At 46.0% G+C, this 23,200-nt stretch overlaps 1 protein-coding gene across 7 annotated transcripts in view; it reads right to left on the reverse strand.

The window, feature by feature from the left end:
* Positions 1 to 21,474, reverse strand: part of CNNM2 (cyclin and CBS domain divalent metal cation transport mediator 2) — a 1,019,413-nt gene extending 997,939 nt beyond the window's left edge. For all 7 annotated transcript variants that reach the window (XM_085606606.1, XM_085606603.1, XM_085606596.1 and 4 more), the window contains exon 1: positions 19,989 to 21,474. In XM_085606606.1, coding sequence (XP_085462732.1) covers positions 19,989 to 21,411 — 1,423 coding nt within the window. In that variant the 5' untranslated portion in view covers positions 21,412 to 21,474. The remainder of the gene's footprint in view (positions 1 to 19,988) is intronic.
* Positions 21,475 to 23,200: the final 1,726 nt, after the last annotated feature.

A 23,200-nucleotide genomic window follows, 5' to 3' on the forward strand; every position in this document is an offset into this window, starting at 1 on the left:
GGAGGCGAGGATTATGCCTTCTTCCTTCACTTTATTTCCATAGCAGCATGAAGGTAAACAAAAGACTACGTTTCCCATGAACCATAGGGAAAAAGGTAGTCAAAAAAGACAACATGGTAACAACCAATCAACAGAGAGCATCAACGTCCAATCCACGGCGAGAGCGTCCCACATAGTCCTTTGCTAGTGTCCTCTCTTCCTCTTTCGGAGCGCGACGACAGCTGGTCCGCACTCTTCAAATATCCTGTTTTTGAGCGTCTGAACCTGCAAACAACAGAGACGCATTACTCCAGGAAACACAATGGAACCCTGTTACGGAGCAAGACAGGTTACACACGTCAGTAAAGTGTCAATCAGCACTGGAAAAACATCTACTTACTGTCATACGGGGAGGGATCTCCTCCAGGAGCGAAGGGCGGGATAATCCTCGCCTCCGAGTCCTTAATAGAATTGAAACTTTCCGTTACGTTAGCTAGGAAATTTTTCATTCTATGTCAGGACTGGAGGCGAGGATTATGCTTGTTCAAAGCTTGCCCACAACCAGCTGAGCCATATTCAGGACTGGCTTGAAATAGAACCTCTTAAACGTAGAGTCCGAGGACCAATCTGCAGCATTGAGGATATCCTCAAGGCGCGCGCCTAGGCCAAACGCCTTTGATGCCATTGCTCCACGAGCAGAATGTGCTCCAAAGTCTCGAAGGCTTATACCAGCCTCCTGCATCACCCACCGGACCCATCTGGCGATGGTGGGTGAGGAAACCGCTTTAAAGGGTTTCCGGAGCGCAATGAGCAACTGGCATTCTCCTGGGGGACGGAACTCTTCCGTCATATCCTCGTAAGCCTTTAGACATTTAACCACACATAACTTTGGTGAGTCCGGGAACGCCGGGTACGAGATTACCCTAGTATGGCATTTAGTACGCCGTAGAAGAGTGAAGGTTACCCCGTCAGGAGTGAACATCCTTCCAGAAATATCCAAGGCCCGCACATCCGAGACTCTCCTTCAAGAGATCAAACAGAGGAGCATCGCCAATTTTGCTGAAAGCTCCTTCCGAGAAAGAAACCGGTTAGGCTGCCAAGAGAGAAAAAGATTAAGAACCAGATTCACGTCCCACAAGGCGGAGTAACGAGGTTCCGGAGGTAACGAAAGCCTCACTCCTCGAAGCAGTTTGCAAACCAAGGGGTGCTCCCCTATAGGCGCGCCATTAACCGGGGCGTGGCCTGACGAAATAGCCGACCTAAAGGTATTAATGGACCGATAGGCCAAACCTTCAGAAGCTAGCTGGGCCAAAAAATTCACTACCTGAACCACGTCTGCGACCAAGGGATCATAACCCCGTCGCATACACCAACTGGCCCATCGGGTCCACGCGGACTTGTATCTTTTAACTGTGCTGTCCGCCCAAGCCTTTGAGATGAGGCTCTCAGCCGCTCGCGAAAGTCCTGGGGTTTCCCATCTACCCCGGAAATCCGCCCCACCATGAGAAACAGTGATCCTGCTGACACTAGCGGGTGAGGACCCCCGTTGGGATTCGTGAGAAGAGTGGGAGATTGGGGGAGTAGGATTGGAAAATCCCAGGAAAGTTCCAGAAGAACTGGAAACCAAACTTGCGACCTCCATAGGGGAGTGACTATCACGAGGTCCGCCTTCTGCCTGCGAACTTGCGCCGAAGAGCGCGTGATCATTGCAAACGGGGGGGGGGGGAACGCGTACCTCTGCTCCACGCTCCAATCTTGGAGGAACGTGTCCGTGGCCGCCGCCAACGGATCCGGTCTCCAACTGAAAAACCGAGGAATCTGGTGGTCCAGTCTGGACGCAAACAGATCCGCTGAAAATGGACCCCACAGCTCGTTCAGAGCCACAAAGATGCCCGTGTCCAACATCCACATGCTGGAGTCTCAGAAATGGTGGGATTGGAAGTCCGCCTCCAAATTGTCCCGACCGGGGAGATACTCTGCCATGACTGAGATCTGGCTGTCCAGGCAATACTGCCAGAAACTTGCCGCTAGATCCGAGAGGGCTTTGGACCTGGTGCCCCCCAGATGGTTTACATATCTGACTGCGGAAATGTTGTCCATTTTCAGTAGAACACACGACCGCACTAAGTCTTTCGTCCAGCAACGTACGGCAAACGAGCCTGCCAAAAGTTCCAGAAAATTTATGTGCAACTTCTGTTCGTCTGGAGACCACAAACCTCCTGTGGCCACCTCCCCGCAGCTTGCACCCCAGCCCATTCGGCTGGCATCTGATTCGATTACCAGATCCGGGGCGGACCCGAAAATTGCTCGGCCATTCCAGGCCTCCATATGGTCCAGCCACCATTGGATCTCGGCATTCACCTCTGGGGTGAGTGACACCGTGTGTTAATATGGGAAACCTTTCCTGAGAAAGTAAGCCTTTAGGCGCTGTAAAGCCAGGTAATGAAGAGGGCCTGGAAATATGGCCTGAATGGAGGCTGACAGGAGTCCGACCACTCGGGCGAGCTGACGGAGGGAGATCTTCTGCCTGGCCAGGACACGACGCAATTCGTGCCTGATCTTGGAGATTTTCTTGGCCGGAAGGCTGAGAGTGGACGACGTTGAGTCGATCACGAATCCCAAAAAGGTAAGCGACTGGGTTGGATGTAAGAGAGACTTGTTCTGGTTGATGACAAACCCGAGATCTTGGAGGAGACCCACCGCCATCTGCAGTTGGACTTCCAGTTGGTGCGGGCAAGAGGCCATCAAAAGGAGGTCGTCCAAGTACACGATCATCCTGACCCCTCTTGCTCTCAGAAATTCCACCGCCGGTTTGATTTGATTTGATTTGATTTGATTTATCAATTTATAGAGCGCGCAAATGCCCGAAGGCGTCTTGGCGCTAAGATATACCCTTGTCTCTTGAAGATGTTGTTAGAGCTATGGGTTTGAGAACCTTGGTGAAGCACCACGGAGCTGACGAGAGACCGAACGGGAGGGAAGCAAACTCGTAAATCCGGTTGCGCCAGGTGAACTTAAGAAACCGCCTGTGCGGAGGGAAAATCGGAATCACCAGGTAGGCGTCCTTGAGATCCAGGCGAACCATTCAGTCGCGGGGTCGTAAGACATCCCGCAGGAGGTGGATCCCCTCCATTTTGAAATGGCGGTAAACAAGCCATTCGTTGAACTCGCTTAAATTGATGACGGGTCTCTTGCCGCCGTCTGTTTTGTCTACTAAGATATTGCTCAAAAATCCCCTTGAATGGCGGAAGGCGGGAAGAATGGCGCCCTTGTGCAGGAGGGATGCGACCTCCTCGTCCACCAGGGCGGCATCTGGAGCCGAAAACTGAATGGGACAGGGACTTGCCCGCTGGACCGGGAACCCCGTGAAGTCTATATGGAACCCCCTCACCGTTTGGAGAACCCAAGCATCGTGCGTTAGAGACAACCAAGCCTGGAAGCAACTTGCCAACCGCCCCCCTATTTTTGATGGGGAAAAAGTGTGAAGACTCACCGGGGTATGAGGCGGTGGATCCACCGCGGAATCCTCTTCCTTTGCCTCTGCGGCCTCTGGTAGGGTAGAAGTTCCCAAATCGGGACTGGTCCTGCGACTGACCGGAGCCTCTCTGGTTACCCTGCTGGTGACCTCGACCGGCCGAGCGGCCCCTGCCTCGGCCGGCCCCATGAAAAACACGGGGAAAGACTTTCTTGATGGTGGACTGTGCCCTATCGAGGGAAGTGAAGGTATTCACAAACTTGCCCAGTTCTTTCACAAAAGGCTCGCCAAACAGGCCCCCCTGATCCACAGCGCCAGCCTCGGAATCCGCCAGGTCTCCTAACTTGGGATCTATCTTTATAAGTAGAGACCTATGGCGCTCGGTAGAAAGGGCGCAATTGGCATTGCCCAGAAATATAACAACCCTTTGAGCCCAGTTGGAGAGGGTTTCCGGGGAGATAATAGAGCCTGACTCCTTGGCTTCTTCAGCCATATCTAAAATCTTGGTAGCCGGTCCCAAGGCGTCCAGGAGCTTGTCCTGGCAGGCCCTCCAGGACCTATCAATCCCTTTTTTGGGGTCTCAAATGAATTTTTGTAAAAAAGTGGACATCCTGGGGTCAATCTCGGGGTTGAGAGCTACTTTACCCTCCAGTGAGGGGCGAGGGCACTTCGCCCGCAGGCAATTACGGGCCTCTTTTTCTAAGGGCCGACGGATGTGTTCCGCCACATAAGCCGCCACCTTCTCCCCGGGGACCCACTCCGAAGAGCGGGGATGAACAATATCATTCGGATCCAACATATCCGAGGTAACCGAAGGAGGAACAGTAGGGCGAGGAGGAAGCCACGGCCTGGAAGGGCCGGGATCTGAGTCTGGATCGCCTGACGCATCCTGGTCCGCATCTCTAGAGGCAGGAGGGTGGAGAGGGGGGACGACCCTCGGCTGTACCGCCTGATTGTCGAGGAAAGCCTATCGTAAACGCTCAAAAGCGTCGCAATCCACTCCAGGCACCCGAGGGCGCTTGCTCGGTGGGGAACCCGTGGGAAGGGGAACAGAGGGAGTAGGTAGAGCAGCTGGGGAACCCATGCGGTGTTCTAGGCGAGAAAACGCCTCATTTATCTGGCGCAAAAGCCTGTCTTCAAGGGGGGATATAGCCTGACCCACGGCTTGGTAAATTGAGGAATCCACCGCCTCATAAAAGGCATCCCCCCAGGGCATCTCAGCAAGAGGGTCTTCCTCCTCCGGGAATTGGTCGTAATACTCCATGAGCAGAGGCAGTGGAGTGGCAACTTAACAGCCCTTATAAAGGCCTTCAACAATAGGCTGGGTGTCAGCCAAATCACTTGCGCAGCTAAAGAGCCGCAATTGCAGGGAAACAAGCCCCCAGGGACCACTGCTGGCAACAAGAAATACACAAAACCACCACACCCCCAATGCCAGGAGGGGGGTGCTCACCGTTCTGGGCTGGGTCCCTTAGGAATCCCTGGACAGGGAAAGTACAAGACCTCTAGCGAGGCGTTCAAGCAAGGATACAAGACTCTGTTAATAAAATGCTCTTTGGGCGAACAGAGCGTAATGTGTAGGTACGGCCGATCGCGGGTTAACTTTACCTACGATCACCGTTACAGACCCCCAAGCGGGCGTTTCCCTCAGACCGGGCTCTGGGAATGGCGCGCGCGGTGTTTGAATTCCCTGAAGAGAATCAAACCCCGCGAAGCACCTTCCGCGACCTACTGCGCCCTCTAGGGGCGGGAGGACCAAGAGCAAAGCCAGCAACGCGCCGCGTAGGGACGAGGAGAACCTCGACCCCGCGGCGCCCGTAAATAAACAAACAAACGCGCCGGAGCGCGGAACGACAACGCGAGTCACAATGTGAAGCCTACAAAAAAAGAGGGGGTAGCAGCGCCGAAAGCGCAACAGCAATACACATGAGGTAAAACCCCCCACAGCAATACACATAAAGCACAAGAAATCCGATCAGCATCTACGCGAAAACAATCATCGCTGAAACGCTAAAGCATTGAAATAGAACAATAACCTCCATTAAGCACTACACAGAAAAAAGAACTGAAGAGTACTTATCTAGCTGCGGAGCAGCGAAGAAAGAGGAAGAGAGGACACTAGCAAAGGACTATGTGGGACGCTCTCGCCGTGGATTGGACGTTGATGCTCTCTGTTGTTTGGTTGTTACCATGTTGTCTTTTTTGACTACCTTTTTCCCTATGGTTCATGGGAAACGTAGTCTTTTGTTTACCTTCATGCTGCTATGGAAATAAAGTGAAGGAAGAAGGCATAATCCTCGCCTCCAGTCCTGACATAGAATTCACAGAGCAAACAACATTTCTTTAAAGCATATTTAACGACCATTACAAATGCAGCACCATAAATTATTTAAAAATCTGACGTGATGAATGTTCTTAGCGCTACCTTCCTAGATAAGTGTTGGTGTAGAGTTAGAGTGCCCACATTCTTTTGTTGCTTGCCCCATCTCTCCCATGCTACTTGCCCACTCTCCACTTAGTAGCTTTCCCCATTCCGCTACCCCCCATTTTCCGCTGTCCGTGGACTTGTTTTCACCAGAAGCATTTTTCTTTCTAATGCATTTATCTGCCTACTTTCCTTTTGTGAGCTGCATGTAGGTATCTTAAAACTACTGGATATTTTTCTTTCATTTGTAAGGGTCTTCTCTATTGGTTTTGTATTTTTTTTTAAGACATGTTGCACAGCAGTGCTAGATGCTGTACAACATTGCTTAAAGTTCAAAAGAAAAAAGCACTAGGACGTGGATAGCGTTGACCGTGTTACAGCGCTTTTGTAAACTTTCCTCCATGCTGCTGCTGTGTGACATACAAAACATTACCAAAACCAATAGATTTTGCTGAGGCAAAACCTTTTCGATTTTCCAATGCTTGTTTTAAATATCTTTTAGACATTCTGCACTGCAACTGCTGTACAACATGGATAAAAGTTCAAATAAATAATAATTAATTATTACAAGCATTTGCAATGCAATCGGTCTCGCCTTTGGGATCTTATATGAATTTAGCCAAGCAGCAGATTAGCCTGGGTGCTGACACATCTACTGTTCTTTAACATGGAGGGCAAGTAAGCATCAAACTGCGTGACACACCAGGTATGGGAACACATTGAGAGAAATATTGCCTTTCAGCTGGAAATGGTATAACCCAAAGCTCTGTGTTTAATATAAAATCAGGGCCTTCGGTGGTCATATCACTGAAAATCCAGGATTTTAAAAAATATTGTCTATGGGTGCTTGTGGAGGACAATTTCTATAGACTGGAATCTAGAGAATGCTAAAGTGAATCTGGTATTTTACTGAACTCTGCTGGTAGTTTTCTATCAAAAAAAATAAATAGAGGCAGTTGCCAGAAAAGAAAGTCGCTCAGCAGAAAGCAATTCTGGTATTTTACTGGTCGTTTTCGATCAAGACAGTTAAATAGATGCAGTTGAACAGAAAAAAAAAGTCCCTAAGCAGAAGCAAACAAGTCCTAGGGCTGATCTCCAGAGCCCACAAAGTACATACACATATAAGTATATACTAAAGTATATACAAGCTGTCTCGAATGCTCGACCTAAAAAACGGGCTAAGACACGGCCAGCGTTGACCATGTCATAGCTATTTTCTTTAATTCAGCCACGTTGCACAGCGGCTGCACTGCTATAAAACATGGCTAAATAAAACATTGACAAACCCATAGATCTCGCATGGCCAAGACCGATTGGCTTTGCAAAGCATGTTACCTATGTGTTAAATTTGACTGTCTTGAAACATTCCCTCCTTTCTGGCCTATAGGCCAATTGTGACACGCCTTGGAGATGAACGGCAGTGAATGGTTTATGACTGAATCTGTCTAGTTATTATGGACTTTTGCTGTTAGATATGTTGTGTATTTGAGTCTCTCAATTGTGGTTCCATTCTTTCCTCAGAAGTATGTATTTTTATTTTTTTTAAAGATCGGAGCCTAAATTTGTCTCGGCCAGAACCTTTATTAGAACATCAACCGTGGTACTTTACAAAGAGGCAAATAGCAGTTTCAAATGGTGTTTTTTGGTCATGGGGCAAGCGGTCCTTGGGGTGGGTGAAACAAGATTGGACTTGCTTTTGTGCGTTTCCTCAAACACCTGTGCAGTATTGTGCTACTGTTTCTCTACGAAATGTCCCCTTCTCCAACAAATTTCCCCCACTCACTTGATAATTCACACAATTCTATACTTAAGCACTGTGAGACACCCTGCCCCAGCAATCAGAGTACACTTCGTCTTTAAACCCACTATTTCACCTGTATGACACTGTTCTAGCAGGCTAGCATTTGGAAGTAACAGCAAAGTGGCATTTCAAACTGTACAAAGCACACAATAAATAACAAGTATTTGCAATGCAATATGTCTCACATGTGCGAGAGTTTGAGCTATTAGCATCGTAAATGACAATGCTTTTTATTTATGTGTTTTGAAAACCTGCAAGCGGTGCGTACACACACACTTTGTACTTTTAGTTGTTGCTTACGAGAAGCAAGTCTGACAGTAACTTCGACTCTTTTACTGCCTGCCTTGCTGCTTCTAAGCAGTGACTATAAGTACAACATGCGTGTTTATGCACCGATTGCAGATTTTCAAAACACTTAAATAAAAGGTATTGGGCCATATGTATGAAACTTTGGTGTTGCGATTCTCAAATAGCGATTTTTAGAGAATCGCTATTTGAGAATCGCAAAATGCTATGTATGTAGGATTTGCAAATAATTTTGCGAATCCTACATATTCCTTAATTGCAAATTGCAATTCGCAATTAAGGAATACCTCCCCATTCATTCCTATGGGCCTAGAGGCCCATAGGAATGAATGGGAAGACATTCTCAATTTGCGATTCTCAATTAGAGAATCGCAAATTGAGAATGCAATTTCAAGTGTGCCAGGGTGTCAAAAGGACACCCTGTTGCACCCCTGAAATGAGCATGGGTGTACATGTGGCGCACATAAATGCCCTAAGGGCATGTGTGTGCGCCGCATGCCACTTTGAAAAATGCAAAAATATGCATTTTTGAAAGAAATTGCAAATTACCACCAACCTGTAGTTGGTGGTAATTTGCGATTCCTTAAGGCCAAATTGCACTTTTTTGGTGCTTCTCACATTGCATTTAAGGAATCGCAAAATTTGCGATTCCTTAAATGCAATTGCAAAATAAAGAATCACAAATTTTGCGATTCCTTATTTTGCACGCAGATTTGCCTTCATACATACCACTTAGCAAAATTGCGATCGCAAACGCCGAAATTCGCCGAATTTCGGCGTTTGCGATCGCAATTTTGCTTGATACATATGGCCCATTGTCATTTTTCAATGCCAATAGCTCAAACTCTCGCAAATGTGAGACCTATTGCATTGGAAATGCTTGTTTAAGATAGGATCCTGCCTTGAAAGTGATCACCAACTTTAAAGGATCCACCTAAACGTATCCTTCCGGAGTTCTGCCTAAGCACCGCAAGAAATTAGCACAGCCAATACCATATATTATAGGAGGCTGAAATAGACTGCAGGCTCAATTGCTCACATTGAAGTCCACGCTAGATCCTTATGGGAACACATAATTAAAGTCTCTATATACCCAATAGTGCAATAGACACAGTTACCAACAGCACTTTTGCCTAAAAAAAGCATACAGCCGTAAAGTAAATCTTCAACAAAGCATCCGCCCCAAGAAACCATCGCTAGAGATGGCGGCTGCAAAAAAAGAAGCTAAACCATGCTTGAAGGATACTCCGTAACAAGCCAACTACACCAGCTCAAATGACCACCCTAACTAAGCTGAGAAGCTCATACAAAAAAGTAACATGCGAATAAGTTAAGGAGGAGACAGACCTGCACTGGCAGAAACTGTAAGAAGCAACGAGAAGGAAAAATGCACAAGAGTTCTGGATGCTCGTGAATAACACTGTGGAATTTAAACTACCACCATCACAATCGTCAAACATATCAGAAGAAGTGTGGTCGGTCTACTTACATGAAATGTTCAGGGATATCAAGGTGCCATTGCTAAAACCAGACAGTGGGGATACAGATCCACTTTTATTATCCTCCCAACATTACAACCTGATCAAGTTCAGGAATTCATCCCTCCTGAAGCTGTAACAAAAGCAATTACTTCCGGGTGCCGAGACGGGCCCCTGGCCTCAACGGCCTATCACAGGCAATTTACAATAAACACCTGCAGTACTGGGCAAAACAGCTGAAAAGCTCTACAATCATGCTCTCTTCCATCAGGTTATTCCCTGACTGCTGGCGGGGCTCGATAATAATCCCAAACTATAAAGCAGGAAATAAGTTTTTGTCACAGAAATACAGGTTGATTGTCTCGTTGAATGATGAGGCAAAATATTTTGCAACAGTGCAGCTGACGGAGCTTACTGAATTGGCCAAAAAAACACTCATTAATTTAGACAAATCAAACTGGCTTAATCAAAGACACAGGATCTATCACCAACATTTTAATACTTTCTCTAATAATCAGCAAGCCAGAACTTAAATTATATTTTGTGGACTTTCGGTCCACTTTCAATGCTGTTCAGCGCAACATACTCTGGTGCAAACTCCAGAATTGGGGGAATAGCACCTGTGCTTTGAAAGGCTACACAACTCTTATATACCAACACATGGATAAGAATTAGGCCCGGGTTCGGAACAACCCTCTTGAGGAAAATACACACCAGCAATGGTTTGAAACAAGGTTGTGTCCCTGCGCTGTACCTCTACTTTATATCAAGCAGAACACCAACGACACTTAAAGTAAACTTACACGCCTCTAAGGTGACAGGTTTTAATGCTTCTAATATTATGCACGCTGACGACGTTCTACTAAGCCATACAAAGGCTGGCCTTCAGAGTCTAAGAAACTCCACAGTTATGTACTTGGAAGCACATTGGTTAGAAGTCAACCTGAAAAAAACACAAGTGGTGCGCGAGCGACAAGGCAGTGAGATCCCTGCGAGGAGCATGCGCCATCACAAAGCAGCGTCCCGCAAGAGACGCGTGCACATCTCCTGCCCTGAAACGCCGAAAGAGACGCAATGCGCGTGCACATTGCATGACCATGCGCGCACATGGTTTGTCTCCCTTCGCTAGCTAAACCGACAACAATAGTCTCGCCAAGGCGAAAGCAGCGCATGCGCTGCGTTCGCTAGGCGAGACCTAAAAGCGAAAGGACTGGAAGAAGTGGGTGGTAGAAAAGATTGGCAGGTAACAAAACAAACAAAACAAGCATTGGCTTAGCCAATAGGTCTCGCCTTTGGGACCTTATAAGTGTTTAGCCATGCAACAGTTGCATAACTAAATACTTATAAAGTCCCAAAAGCGAGACCTATTGGCTATGCCAAGCGGCCGTGCGGCCGCGAAAGTAATCGCGAAAGTGAAAGTAATCGCGGTAAAGCGCAGCGTGCGCGCCCGCGCACGTGCCCTGTAGCTCTAGACTGGCCTGGTAGCACTTTTTGGAGCCCTCACAAAATGTCTCGCCAGACCAGCGCATGCGCTGGGTCAGGCGAGACCTGAAAAGGAGTACAGGAGTCAAGAGACATCAAAGTGTTGTACACACAATGCGGACCGAGGAAAGAAGTTTATAGTGGTTAAGTGAAGTAGAGACATATGATTCTGATATGTCCTCTACCCCCACTTTATGTAAAGAACAGCATTGCTCCCAAGGTACGTTTATGCCACATAAGAACCAATAGCAGAGAGATCAATCAAAGGTTAGAGAGATAGGAAAATATGGCAGCCACGGGCCGAAGACGTGAAAAGAATATCAAATGTTGGATGAAGTGTTGTAGTCATAGCTCTTGTGGAAGAAAGCGCTACCTCAGAATGCAAAGTGACTTACCATGCACAGCTGTCTCTTCATCAGACAGAAATTGAAACCTTGCATAGCTTACATTATCAACATTGTAGTCAGCCCACTATTTGGCAGCGATGGCTGGCACGGATCGGAGGTAGGGGGGCAGGGGCAGGACGCATGGAGAAGTGGGTATCAAAAAAGTAAAGAAAAAAGGTATTTTCTCGCTGCTTCCTCACCGGGTCTCTCCTCCATAGTCTGCTGCTCCGCCTGAACAGGAAGCACACCCAGGCTCCCAGTCTGCAAATCACAACGCTGCCTTAGCAGCGTTGTGATTGGTCTGAGTGTAGTGGTTTGGCACTCAGACGCTGACAGGGAGCCCGGGCATGTTCCCTGCGCAGCCTGTAATGCAGCCTGCATGGAGAACATGGAAGTGTGCATGACTGTTTGGACGGCCCTAGATGGCTAGTCAAACAGTCATTATGAACTTAGGAGGGTGCAACCACTCCTTCCCTGCCTGCTCAGTGAGCAGAGCAGCCCCGCAAAACTGCTGCAGTAGGACAAAATAAAATGATAATAAAGCAAGATACTATCATTTTATATTCCCTTTATTTCACTAATAAAAAGCAGTGGGGCGACGCCCCTTCACCTTAGTGGAGGAGCTGCAACTGCTATTTGGTGATAAATCATTGGTGATCCTCTATTTGTGAAATGCAGTTCATTTCACTTTTTTAGTTAATGCAACCTTTTCTTCATTTTCATCACACTGTTATTAATTGATTCAATCAAGTAGATGATTTTTATTATGCCTCAAAGCAATTTGGGCATGACCTTTACGGGGGCAGTAGTTCACCACGTTGCATGCATCTAAACCTCCTCCTTGCATTTTTGGGCTTGTGTGGTTATCACAGGCATGCATTCGCACTCGTTTATCTCTCCCGCTCCACATATGGGCCATGTTTAATGTAGACATGCCTTTTGTTGTATTTAGAGTCTGGCTTGACAGCACAGTTGTCGCCAGACAATTGCTATAATCCCCATGAGAGGGGATTTAGCTCCGCCCACATGTTGGGAGCCAGCAGTAACGTTTTGATTGGGCAGAAGTTGTGTGCTTCCATAAAAAAAAATGGTAGCCCTCCACACAACTGTGATTATTTTGTGTTTTTTATCCTGCTGCCCAAGCTTAAAATTTCAAGAACACACACACACACTATTGTAACACGATAGTGTCTTACATAACTAGGTAATTTATGGTGCTTTTCTCTAGCAGCAGGAAATATGGGAGGAGGGCGGTCATTATCCTACATGGATTTTTAGATCTGGTTGATAGTGCAACTGTCACCTGACTTTTTAACATACACCAATATTATTATTTAGCTCTTTGCTTCCACACAAATACATAGCAATTACCATGCTATCAACTTGTTATGTTTCACAATACCTAACAACCATGGGCTCCTCCGCTAAGGCTGAGGAGCGTCCCACTGCTCTTTGACCAGGGAAAATAAAATGATACACAGTTATTATCATGTTATTTTTCGTAGGTTCGGGGCTGGAGGCACAGACCTATTGGCATTGCCAATGCTTGTTTTACACTGGGATTTGACTCACTTTTTCACTAGCTGCAGGTAATGTCTGGACTACTAGTAATAACGATGTAGTCCCAACAATAATATAATTTTGAAATATGTTCATAAATAAACACACAAATGAAACTACAAAGAGGAAAGTGTATTATATAAAAAAGCTCAATTTTTAAGTTTTCAACATAATGCCATCGAGATGAGGAAGTTACCTACTGAAGTGTCAAACCAGTGAAACCAATAGCTGCCTCGGATGCAGAAGGGTCAGCGATCAGCACAAATGACGGTAAGACTGCAGAGACTGATATGTGTCTGCATATGAAATGTGTTACTCGATCAGGTTGCAGTTCATCAGACTAACTTTTACATGTGTGAAGGAGGTTTCGAAAGCCTGCTATCTAAATCTACGATACCCCTAAACTGAAAACAAAATAAGCCACAACTGAGGAGGAGCTGACGCCTTTTTGCCTCGAGCGTTTTTTTAGACATAAAAAAACTGAAGTTCGTAAGTATTAGATTCAAATAAAGGCACTCAAATATCGATTAAAGACTCCAGCACCAACTTTACCTTTTTTAGGACAATATGACCCGAAAACTATAACGCAATATAACCAGGGTGGGGTGGAGATGGGGTCAAAATCTGTACTAATTTAATTGGGACGCTTCAATGGGCAATCTTCAATATGCAAACACATTTCTTCTCGTCCTAGTCCCTACATAATGTAATGCAACCTCATTACACATAGAATAGGAGAGGAAAATCAGACAAAATAATAATGCGTGTTAGTACAGACATCCAAAGCCACAACTTAATCATAGCAAGTGGGTTTAGTTTCTATAAGCGCAATGTACATCACTCAGGGCCGGACTGGGAACCTTAAACAGATTTTGTCAGACCAGACAAGCCCCCCCCCCACCCCCTATGCCCCGCAAGGGGGTGGTGGTAAGTGTGAAGCATAGCTTCTTTTGATACTGGGGCCAATATTGCACCACCGCTGCAAAACTGGCCCCCAGTAACAAAACCGGCGGCCAAACTAAAGTTGGTCTCACACTCTGTCCCTGTGCCCCATCACCTCACCGAATGCTGGGAGATGAGTGTTTTCCTGAATCACATGAACTCTGAACACGGATCCCTTTCTCCTTAGATACAGAGGGGGCAAAGTGCCAGCTTCCAGTGCTGATCTAAGCTATCGTAGCCGATGCTGCACTCATTATCTGGGGAACCCAGTAGCAGGCCCATACACATCACAGGTGCAAAGTCACTGACTGATCAGACCTCATTCACAAAGCGTATAGATCATGGTGAGTAATTTACTAAAAGTACATGACAAGTGGTCCCACCAAAGTGCCCTAATTTTGAAATCTTCCTGAAATCTCATCTGAGTCCCTCTGAACAGAAAACATAAATTATCGTAAAATATCTGCTTCATTGTATTTTGTAAGCACCAGTCTGCATACACTTCTGCAGAAGAACAATTTATATCAAATACAAATTGATTTGATTGTAACAGATATGAGGACTATTCTTCATTAGTTAAACATGGGAGAGAAATAACATCATACCCAACTGTCAACCCAAAATGCCTGTATAGCAGCCGTTGGTTTTTGTTTCTGTCCCAGTTTGTGTAGTTACAAAAGTTCTATCGATTTTCTTAGATTCGCAAACAGGTATATAAAGTATGTGAGATCTGCTAGAATTCTGGAGAGCATAAGGAGAAACAAACTACCCGACGTGTAGGTCTTTAGAGACAGGATATACTCTAGGATACATACACCCATTTAGAGACAGTGTTACTTTCTCTGTTGCACAGACAGTATATAAAACGTTGAAATGTAATTCCACTCTGAACGAGTATACAAACCGATTAACTCACTAACTATTTGCAGGTATAAGGTTGAAGCTTTTTCCACACAGGCTTTGTTGTAATCATATCCTTTCCGTGATGTCCTAAAAATAAGACTGGATTAGGTATGTTCAAGTTTGGTACATTCTCTTATTCTGAAACAATAAGCAAATTATTTGCTAGTTGCCCCTATTCTGATTTAATAAGGAACTATTTTAGTCTAGTGTCCATTCAGAGCCCGTGGATGAACTATGAGACTTGTGAAATTCCTCCTATTCATAGGCAGTGGATAAACTGTAGGACCAGCTCGCAAACTGAGCATGCACTCTAGTTTGCTTAGCTAGCTACCCCAGGGGCCAGTAAGTAAATTACCTAGTTCTTGTTCACCCATGAACTATTTCATAATCTCTCTGAGGTGTGCTCATGCATGACATAACATGAGCCAGTATAAACTAGGAATTCAATTTACATTTGAGCCACCACATAAAACTACCTGAGGCTTTCAACTACATAATCCAGTATATAAACAACCTGGGTCTTCCTCACATACGAGTTATTTCACAAACTACCAGAGACTTGCTCTACAAGAGCCAGTATGTAAACTACAAGAGGAGTATTTAAATTTGAGCCAGCATATGAAACTAAATGAGTATTGAACCTCCAGAAAGAACTCCATATATAAATTATTTGAGGCTTCCTCGACTATGAGCCAACATACACAATGTGTCCATGTTTTACTTATAGTTGAGGTCACATAAACTAAATGTGATTCGCTCATATATGAAATATTAAAAAGTGATGCATGAAAATATCTGAACAAGCTCCTCTTAATTATTGGTCATTACTCTAGGCAACTTACTATTATTTTGAGTCGTTACAGAAAAGGAATAACCATATAAAAATATGCCTAGGCTCATCCCAAAAGGAGCAGAGTGGGCTGGAAAGTTAGGCCTCTGCATTGAAAGTCAAGTAACCACCGAAGTATTTTGTCCTTGCTGGGCCTCAACTGCTTGGTAAGGTTTCAGTCCTTAAAGACCCGCAATCTTGAGACAGACGTCTAGAAATAGCCCTCCTGCTAACAGAGTCTCAATGGAACAATAAAGCATTCCCACTGATCGCTTTCTGGTTCTCAAACAAAAGCCAGTACAAAACCTATATGAGGTTAGCTCCCATATGAGACAGCAGAAAACATTTCAAGATATGTTCCTATCTGGTCCAGTGGATGTCGTATTGCCTTTTGGAATAGGTATATAAAAGTGTTCAAGATCTGATGACAACCTGGGCTAGTAGATAATTTAGAAGCATTCCTGCTATTTATCAATCAATCAATCAATCAAACAAACACACACACACACACACACACACACCCATCTTTGTAAAGATGGGATACAAACTATGACACTCTCATTCCAAGATAATATATAAACTAGAAAACGTAATCCCACTCACAAACGGTATATAAATAGATATCTGAATTCAATAACACAGTATAATCTGAGAAATGTTACAAATGTGACACTGTGACACTGTGTATATATATATAACAAGCATTGGCAACGCCAATAGGTATCACCTTAATATTTTGAGTGTGAGCTGTTAGCTTTGCCAATGTTTGCCTGTATTGCTTAAAACAATACAAGGAAAAAAAACATTTAAAAATACTGGAGAAAAAGCAAACATAGCTAATGGAAGTTCAAACTGTACACTGAATGTAAATATGTTCAATCTTAATAAACGACAGGATTTATTTCTCAAATACTTCTCACTCAGGAACTGAATAGATAATAAAAAGAATAATGAAGTGAGAGAATATAAAGAGAATTGCTTGGCTAAGCCACATTTATTTCCCACAGGTTTTAGCTATTTGCTCCTTTGCAGAAGCCCAGGGAGCACACTTACAGCCTCCAGGAGAATTGTCAAACTAAGCACACCTTCTACCTCAGTCACCCGCTGAGTGAGTGCAACAGATGGCCTTCTCCTGTGTCATAAAAGCCTTTCTGTGCCAAAGACTGTGCTTTAATGCAATATGTGGAATTCAGGGGACAAAACAAAAACAACCCTTAAAGACTGCTCTTTAGCAATATCCAGATATCCCTACTACTGTGCTTTAACAGACAAGCTGAGATGCATGGAGAGCAACACAGAGCGGAGGTTATTTAATGGGGGAAGCAGCACATGAGGGAGAGGCATAGAAAACACATACAGTCTCATGGAGTGCTGATTGAAAAAGAAAATATAGTTCCTTAGATGTAGGCAGTGGAAAGATATTAATCAGACAATCAAAAGGAGTGTAAGAAGGATGTGCTCCAAGGGTTAGACAACAAGGAATACAAGTTATTGAATAGGAAGCAAGCCAATGAGAGTGGCAATAAAACCAACCAATGGTAAGCAAAAGGTGGGCTCTAAGCACACTATATACTCACAATAGGTATTTTACAACCAGACAGCTTGTGCTGCCCGGTAAGCTCGAAATAAAAAAAAGATAGCAAAAGTGTATATACAGTTTATTGTGTCGGAATGGAAACAAATCTCACAGATTATATACGGAGTATAAATGAGAATAACTCCTACTTACTTACGCCTACTACCCCTTCTGGCCATCAACCAGGACTCTACAGTCAGTTCTGTCCTGGGCTTTTCTTTAAATCTGACTCGAGGTGTAATTCATCACCTCGCAGTCAGGGTTTTCTTGACCTTTTTCCCTTGAGGGCTGCGGGACAGGGTTTTCCACCAGGAGAATAACTCCTGCTCCTATCTAAAACAGTATAGACTGTACTTTCTTCCATTCAGAAACGGTATATAATCTATGAGATGTGCTTCTTCTCTGACATGACAGATACACTGATAGTTGCGCTCTTTCGGAGACAGAATACCCAGAATGGCACTTAGTCCATTCAGACACTGTATGTACATCACGGAGACAAAATATTTAAACGTTCAGCCCTGCCCTATCAGGAGGCTGTCTACACACACGTGAGATGTGCTCCTGTTCTCTGCGAGTAAGCACACCCAGGGGCGTGCTCTTATACAAATTAAGTCACTTCTCTGAGTGAGAGTCCCCGGGAGGCAGGTCTGTGGGATAGGCCTAGCTGAATGCAGCTTTAGCAGGTATTTAAAGCAGCCTAACTGAAAGCAGTTGAAACTGGCAGGTTGCAACTGAAAAAGCACAGTGAACGCCGACATTCACTGGACGGTTGTAAACCAACCCTATCAGCTCTGTATTGGTAAATCATTAAAAAGTGACTGGGTACAAGGCGGGGTCAGAAGTCGATAGTTATCTCCGACAGGTATTTTTATCTTGCAATCTAATCGGGAAGATCAAACCAAGAATGATCAATTTCCACCCACTCCCCCACCAGTATGGACAGAGGTAGCCCTCCCAGGACCTGCGAGCGCCCTGAAGGGATCGGAGCAGGACGAGCTGGTGCAGCAGCTGCATTTTGAGGTTCTGCGAGATACAGCAGGTCAGCCTGCGGGCCTAAACTAGCAGAGGTGATAAAGACGTGTCAGTCAACGCCCGACCAAAGGGTCAGCCGAAGTTTTCCGGCTCATGCCGGCTGCCCTGACCCTGTCCCTGCACCTGACCGCGATCACAGAGCTCGTCCGTCAGCGAGAGATCAGAGAGGCAGCAAACAACTACACTGGTCCGAGTCAGGCATTTATCGGCGAGCGATCACTGTGTGCGCAGTGTTCCAACTAGTAACAAACAACAAAAGTGCCCTAAATGAGCCATTCAAGGGCAGCTGATCACAGTGTACAGAGATCAAACGCGACCTAAATGAGCCATTCACCAGCAGGAGATCACCGTGCAGATATCAGATAAGGATCAAACCCAAGAGCAACCTAAACGAGCTATTAAACTGCAGGCGATCGCAGTGTGCAGAGATCAAACTAGCAAATACCCAGTCGTGAATAAGCAATGTGTGTTGAGGTAAAATCAGTAAATAAATACATAAAGCGATTTAAACTGGCCATTCAAGAGCAGGTAGATCACAGCGTGCAGAAATCAAACCAGCGGCAAACAACAAAAGCGATGTAAATAAGCCATTCATGGACAATGAAAGTGTGCAGAGTTCAAACCAGTAATAAAGATCAAAGAGTTCAAAATTCGCCTTTCGTGGGCAGGAGACTGCAGTCTGCAGATGTCAGCGACGAACACCAACACTCCAGAAGATCGCCACCCCTACCAGGGCACATGAACCGCATGCATCAGAAACAAATTAGAGGAGTGTCCTACAACGACCTCATTCATTCCTTCTACAGTGCTCGCTAAGGCAACTTCGACTCTGTCAACCGGACATGAGAACTTAAAAATACTGGGACCCAGGCTCCTGAGGGAATTCCGTGCACTGTGTACAGGAATACTAACCATGAACATCTCTGAAATAAAGTAAGATTATGGAAAGCGCGCACAGTGTATGCTAACTTGGTCGTTATTGCGCACGGTTTCCGTTAATACCCACGTGCACAAATCTTAATCAGAGACGTTTTGGAAAGATCCCTTTGCTATGCACACAATGCGAGGTCAAATGAGCAACGCTGGGCTTTTTCTGCAAAATTCAATGAGCATGTTCATGACCATTTTCTGCATATTTAATCTACATGACTATAAACAGAAAGATCTTCATAGAAAACTCTACATTGCGCATGAAATTATACACTGCAGGCTTTACTGCAGATATCACTGGATGTATGCTTTTGTGAATTACATTTTATTGGATTAATCCAGCTAAACAAGACAATTCTAGGAAAAAACGCTATATTCTGAAAAGGTCAGAATGATGAGCATGCTACATATTATTATTATAGATAACTGTCTTGTTAATTTAAAGATTGTGACCGGTATGTTTTGTGTGATAACTATGCTCAAACATGGAAGTCAACTTCTGAGAAAGATTTGAATTGTGCGTTCATTGCACAATTTATGCCTAAAGGCAGCAGTCCTGAGCATTTTGTATTTCACTAAGGATTACGGCTATTTATAGATTCTGAATTTTACTGAGGAGGATTACCATTCCGCCAAACTCAAACTATGCAGTGCAAGGAATCCCATCAGGTCTGGCCTCCTTGGCAGGGCTTAAAAACTAATATGAATATGCTCACTGCACCACTACTTGACACCACTGGCTTAAACTTTCAAAAAGTTTGGTAGATTCAGCCAACTCAGAATCACCTAAAAATGTGCGCTTTATAGAGTTCATGGAAAACAATCAGCTTAGGCCTAGTTCCAAAAAGCACAAAGGAGAAGAACAGAAAGCAGAATCCCACCTTTCTTGAACTCCTCCAGCATGGCATCAAGTTTGGTGTCATTGAAGACGAAGTGCAGTGGGTGGTTGTAGAAGCGGGTGATCGTCTTGAGTGGCGTGCAGTCATCAGGGTCCACAAATGCCAAGTCCTTGACGAAGAGAAGGTCCACAATATTGGAACGTTCGCCCTCATAGACCGGGATGCGAGTGTAGCCGCTCTCCATAATTTCAGACATGGCATTGAAGTCGAGCACGCCATCTCCTGCGATCATAAAGCAGTCACGGAGAGGAGTCATGACATCCTCCACTGTCTTGGTGCGCAGCTCCAAGGCACCCTGGATAATGTTCAGCTCCTCCTTGACCAGGTCGTTGTAAGGGTCGGTTACACGCAACATTTCCAACAACTTCTCACGGTTGTACACGGTGCCAATCTCCTGGCCTAACACACAGTCCAGCAGTTTGCTGACCGGGTAAGAGGCCGGAAAGGTCATCATCATGAAGAACTTTGTTAAGAAGATTGTGTTGGCTCCCACGGCCAGACCATGCCGTGAGCAGATGGCCTGTGGCACAATCTCGCCAAAGATGACAATACCAATGGTGGAGACCACCACAGCCACCAGACCCGAACCAGCAATGTCATCAAGCAGGATGGTGAGAGTAGTGTTGACCAGCACGTTGCCAAGAAGAAGAGAGCAAAGCAGGTAGTTGCCCTGTCGGCGCACCGGCTCAATACGCTTGGCATAGTTCTTTTCCTTTTCAGTACCACAATTCTGTACAATGCGCAACTCCATGGGGTCCAGAGCCATAAGGCCAAGGTTCAAGCCGCTAAACATGCCGGAGAGCAGCAGTAGCAATCCAATGAAGATGACCTGAAGCCAGAAGGGTAGTAAGAACTTCTTCTCCTCGCCCACGATCACTTTGGTGTCCTCACCATCATGGTATACCCAGGTGGTCTCTGTCCAGGGCTGGGGTCCCGGTCCAGTCGCTGCCACCGGCGGGGCAGCGAGTGAAGTACATAAGTAGTAAGACTTGCTCTTCTCAGTCTTGCGCAGGGGCTTGATGTCGATCTCCACGATACCCGAGGTGCTGCGGTGCAGCACGATGGAGGGCAGGATGATGATGTCCGAGGTGCGGATGCCGCAGGGCTGCAGAACCGCCTCCCCCACCCCTGGGCTGGAGCCTGCTGGCCAGCTCCGCTCGTGCTCAGTGAAGGCTATGCGGGACCACGTCTCGTTGTTGATGTTCAGCCCGTAGACGCGCAGCTTCACCCGAGTGCGCTCGCTCACCCGCAGCGCGCCGTTCTCCATGTACGACACGTCGTCGGTGTCCTCCAGCCGGAGTCCGATGATGACGGTCTCCGGGCTGCTGCTACCGCTGCTGTTCTCTTCCCCGCCGCGGGCTAAGCTGACCAGGCAGGCGAGCAGGAGCAGTGCCAGCGCCGCCATGTTCAGAGCGGGCAGCGGTGCAGTGGCGACTAGTTCCCATCACAGGGAACGACCTAGCGACAGCGCGCACGTCACGTGAGCGCGGGGGGCGCACTCGCGCTGTGCTCGCCCCGCCTACTTCGCTGACAGCCGGTTCTCGGATTGACAGGTGGGTTCGGCTGATTATGCGTTCCGATTGGTCGAGGCTGCCGCGAGCGGGCGAGGCTAATGAGAGTGGGACGAAAGGTGAAGCTTGAGAGTAACTGAGGCGAGAAGCTACATGTTTTAACTTTAATGAAGAGTGTTGTTCTAAAGCAATATTCACATTTAAAAAGCTGCGGAATAACCATTGTAGCCTATCCCTCCTGAATGCTTCTAGGCTCCTACTATTAAAATCAGCCTTTGTATATACTTAATGAGGTAAGCGTTTCGTGTATTTGGTACTCACGATCTAGGGAGAGATACTAAAATAATCGAGGAACGACAGGTGCGTTGCCAGAAAAAGCTGAAACAGTCTGTTAGTTCTCCAGGTAAATATTAATTTGTGAATTAGAATGTGTCATGGCATGTTTTCGGTACGTAATCCAAATCTTGTTCTTCTTATTCATATTGGTCCTTCCACTTAGTTTTAGCCATGATTTCTCCCGGTTGGTCTTCAGTGAACAGCGTGGCATTGAGAGCTGGCATTTCTGGACCCCTCCATTATATCTCGATGTCCTTTGGTTTTTATTTGTTTGTTTCGCACTGTTGTGTAAAACAGATTTATTTTTTAATGGAAATTGTTAGAAGGTAGAAAAATTGCACCACAAGTTAAAAGGTATCTGAGACTTTATTCTGCTATTGTACAAGAGCTCGGGTGTTTTTTTGTTTTTGTTTTCATATTTATATAGCGTGAACTCGACCCGAAGGTATTGGAGCGCTTTCCACAATAGAATAGAATAGAAATAGATTTATTGAGCGCGGTTGCTGCCCAAGGGCGTCCAAGCGCTAAGATAAAAAATTGGAGAGACGTGCTGAGTGACAGATTAGAGCTCAGAGGCTTTGGTGAATAACAAGGTTTTCAGCTTTTTTCGGAAGGATAGCAGGTGCGGGTTGGAACGGAGTGAGAGGGGGAGAGTGTTCCAAAGTTTAGCTGTATTCAATGAGAACAACCTACCCCCGGATCTGGCTCTCTTCACTCTAGGAACCTTTGCCAGGAAAGCCTCAGTGGAGCGGAGGTTCCTATTTGGGTGATAGGGGATGACAAGGCTGCTGTTAATTGCGGGTCCTGTTTTCCAAAAGGCCTGGTGCGCAATGCACAGTGCCTTGAATGTCACTCTGTACTTGACTGGTAGCCAGTGAAGACTTTTTAATGCAGGTCTAGCTGACTGGGCTTGTGGAATCTGTAACAGGGTGCGTGCTGCGCAATTTTATACCACCTGGAGTTTCCGGAGGGTCATCTCGGGAGCCCCTACATTTAGGGCATTGTTTGAGTCCAGGCGGGACTGGATGAGGCCTTGTACTGCCACTTTCTTGGCTTCTAGGGGCAGGAGTGGAAGGACTTTCCTCAGAGTCTTGAGGATGCCAAAGCAGGTGGCGGATAACTTAGTAGCCTGGGTGGAAAAGGAGAGCTTCCTGTCCAGCCACACTCCTAGGCTCTTGACGCTTTCCTTGGGGGTAGGTGGAGAACCCAGAGCTTGGGGCCACAAGGAGGTGAAGGATATCGGCGAGGCAGGGCCCAGAAGCAAAAGCTCTGTTTTATCTCCGTTTAGTTTAAGGGAGGAGTTGGTCATCCACTCCTTAACATCTTCTAGGCAGCTCAACAGGCCTC

This window comes from Triturus cristatus, chromosome 1_2 (genome assembly GCF_964204655.1).
Source record: "Triturus cristatus chromosome 1_2, aTriCri1.1, whole genome shotgun sequence".
In the NCBI taxonomy this organism is placed as follows: Eukaryota; Metazoa; Chordata; class Amphibia; order Caudata; family Salamandridae; genus Triturus; species Triturus cristatus.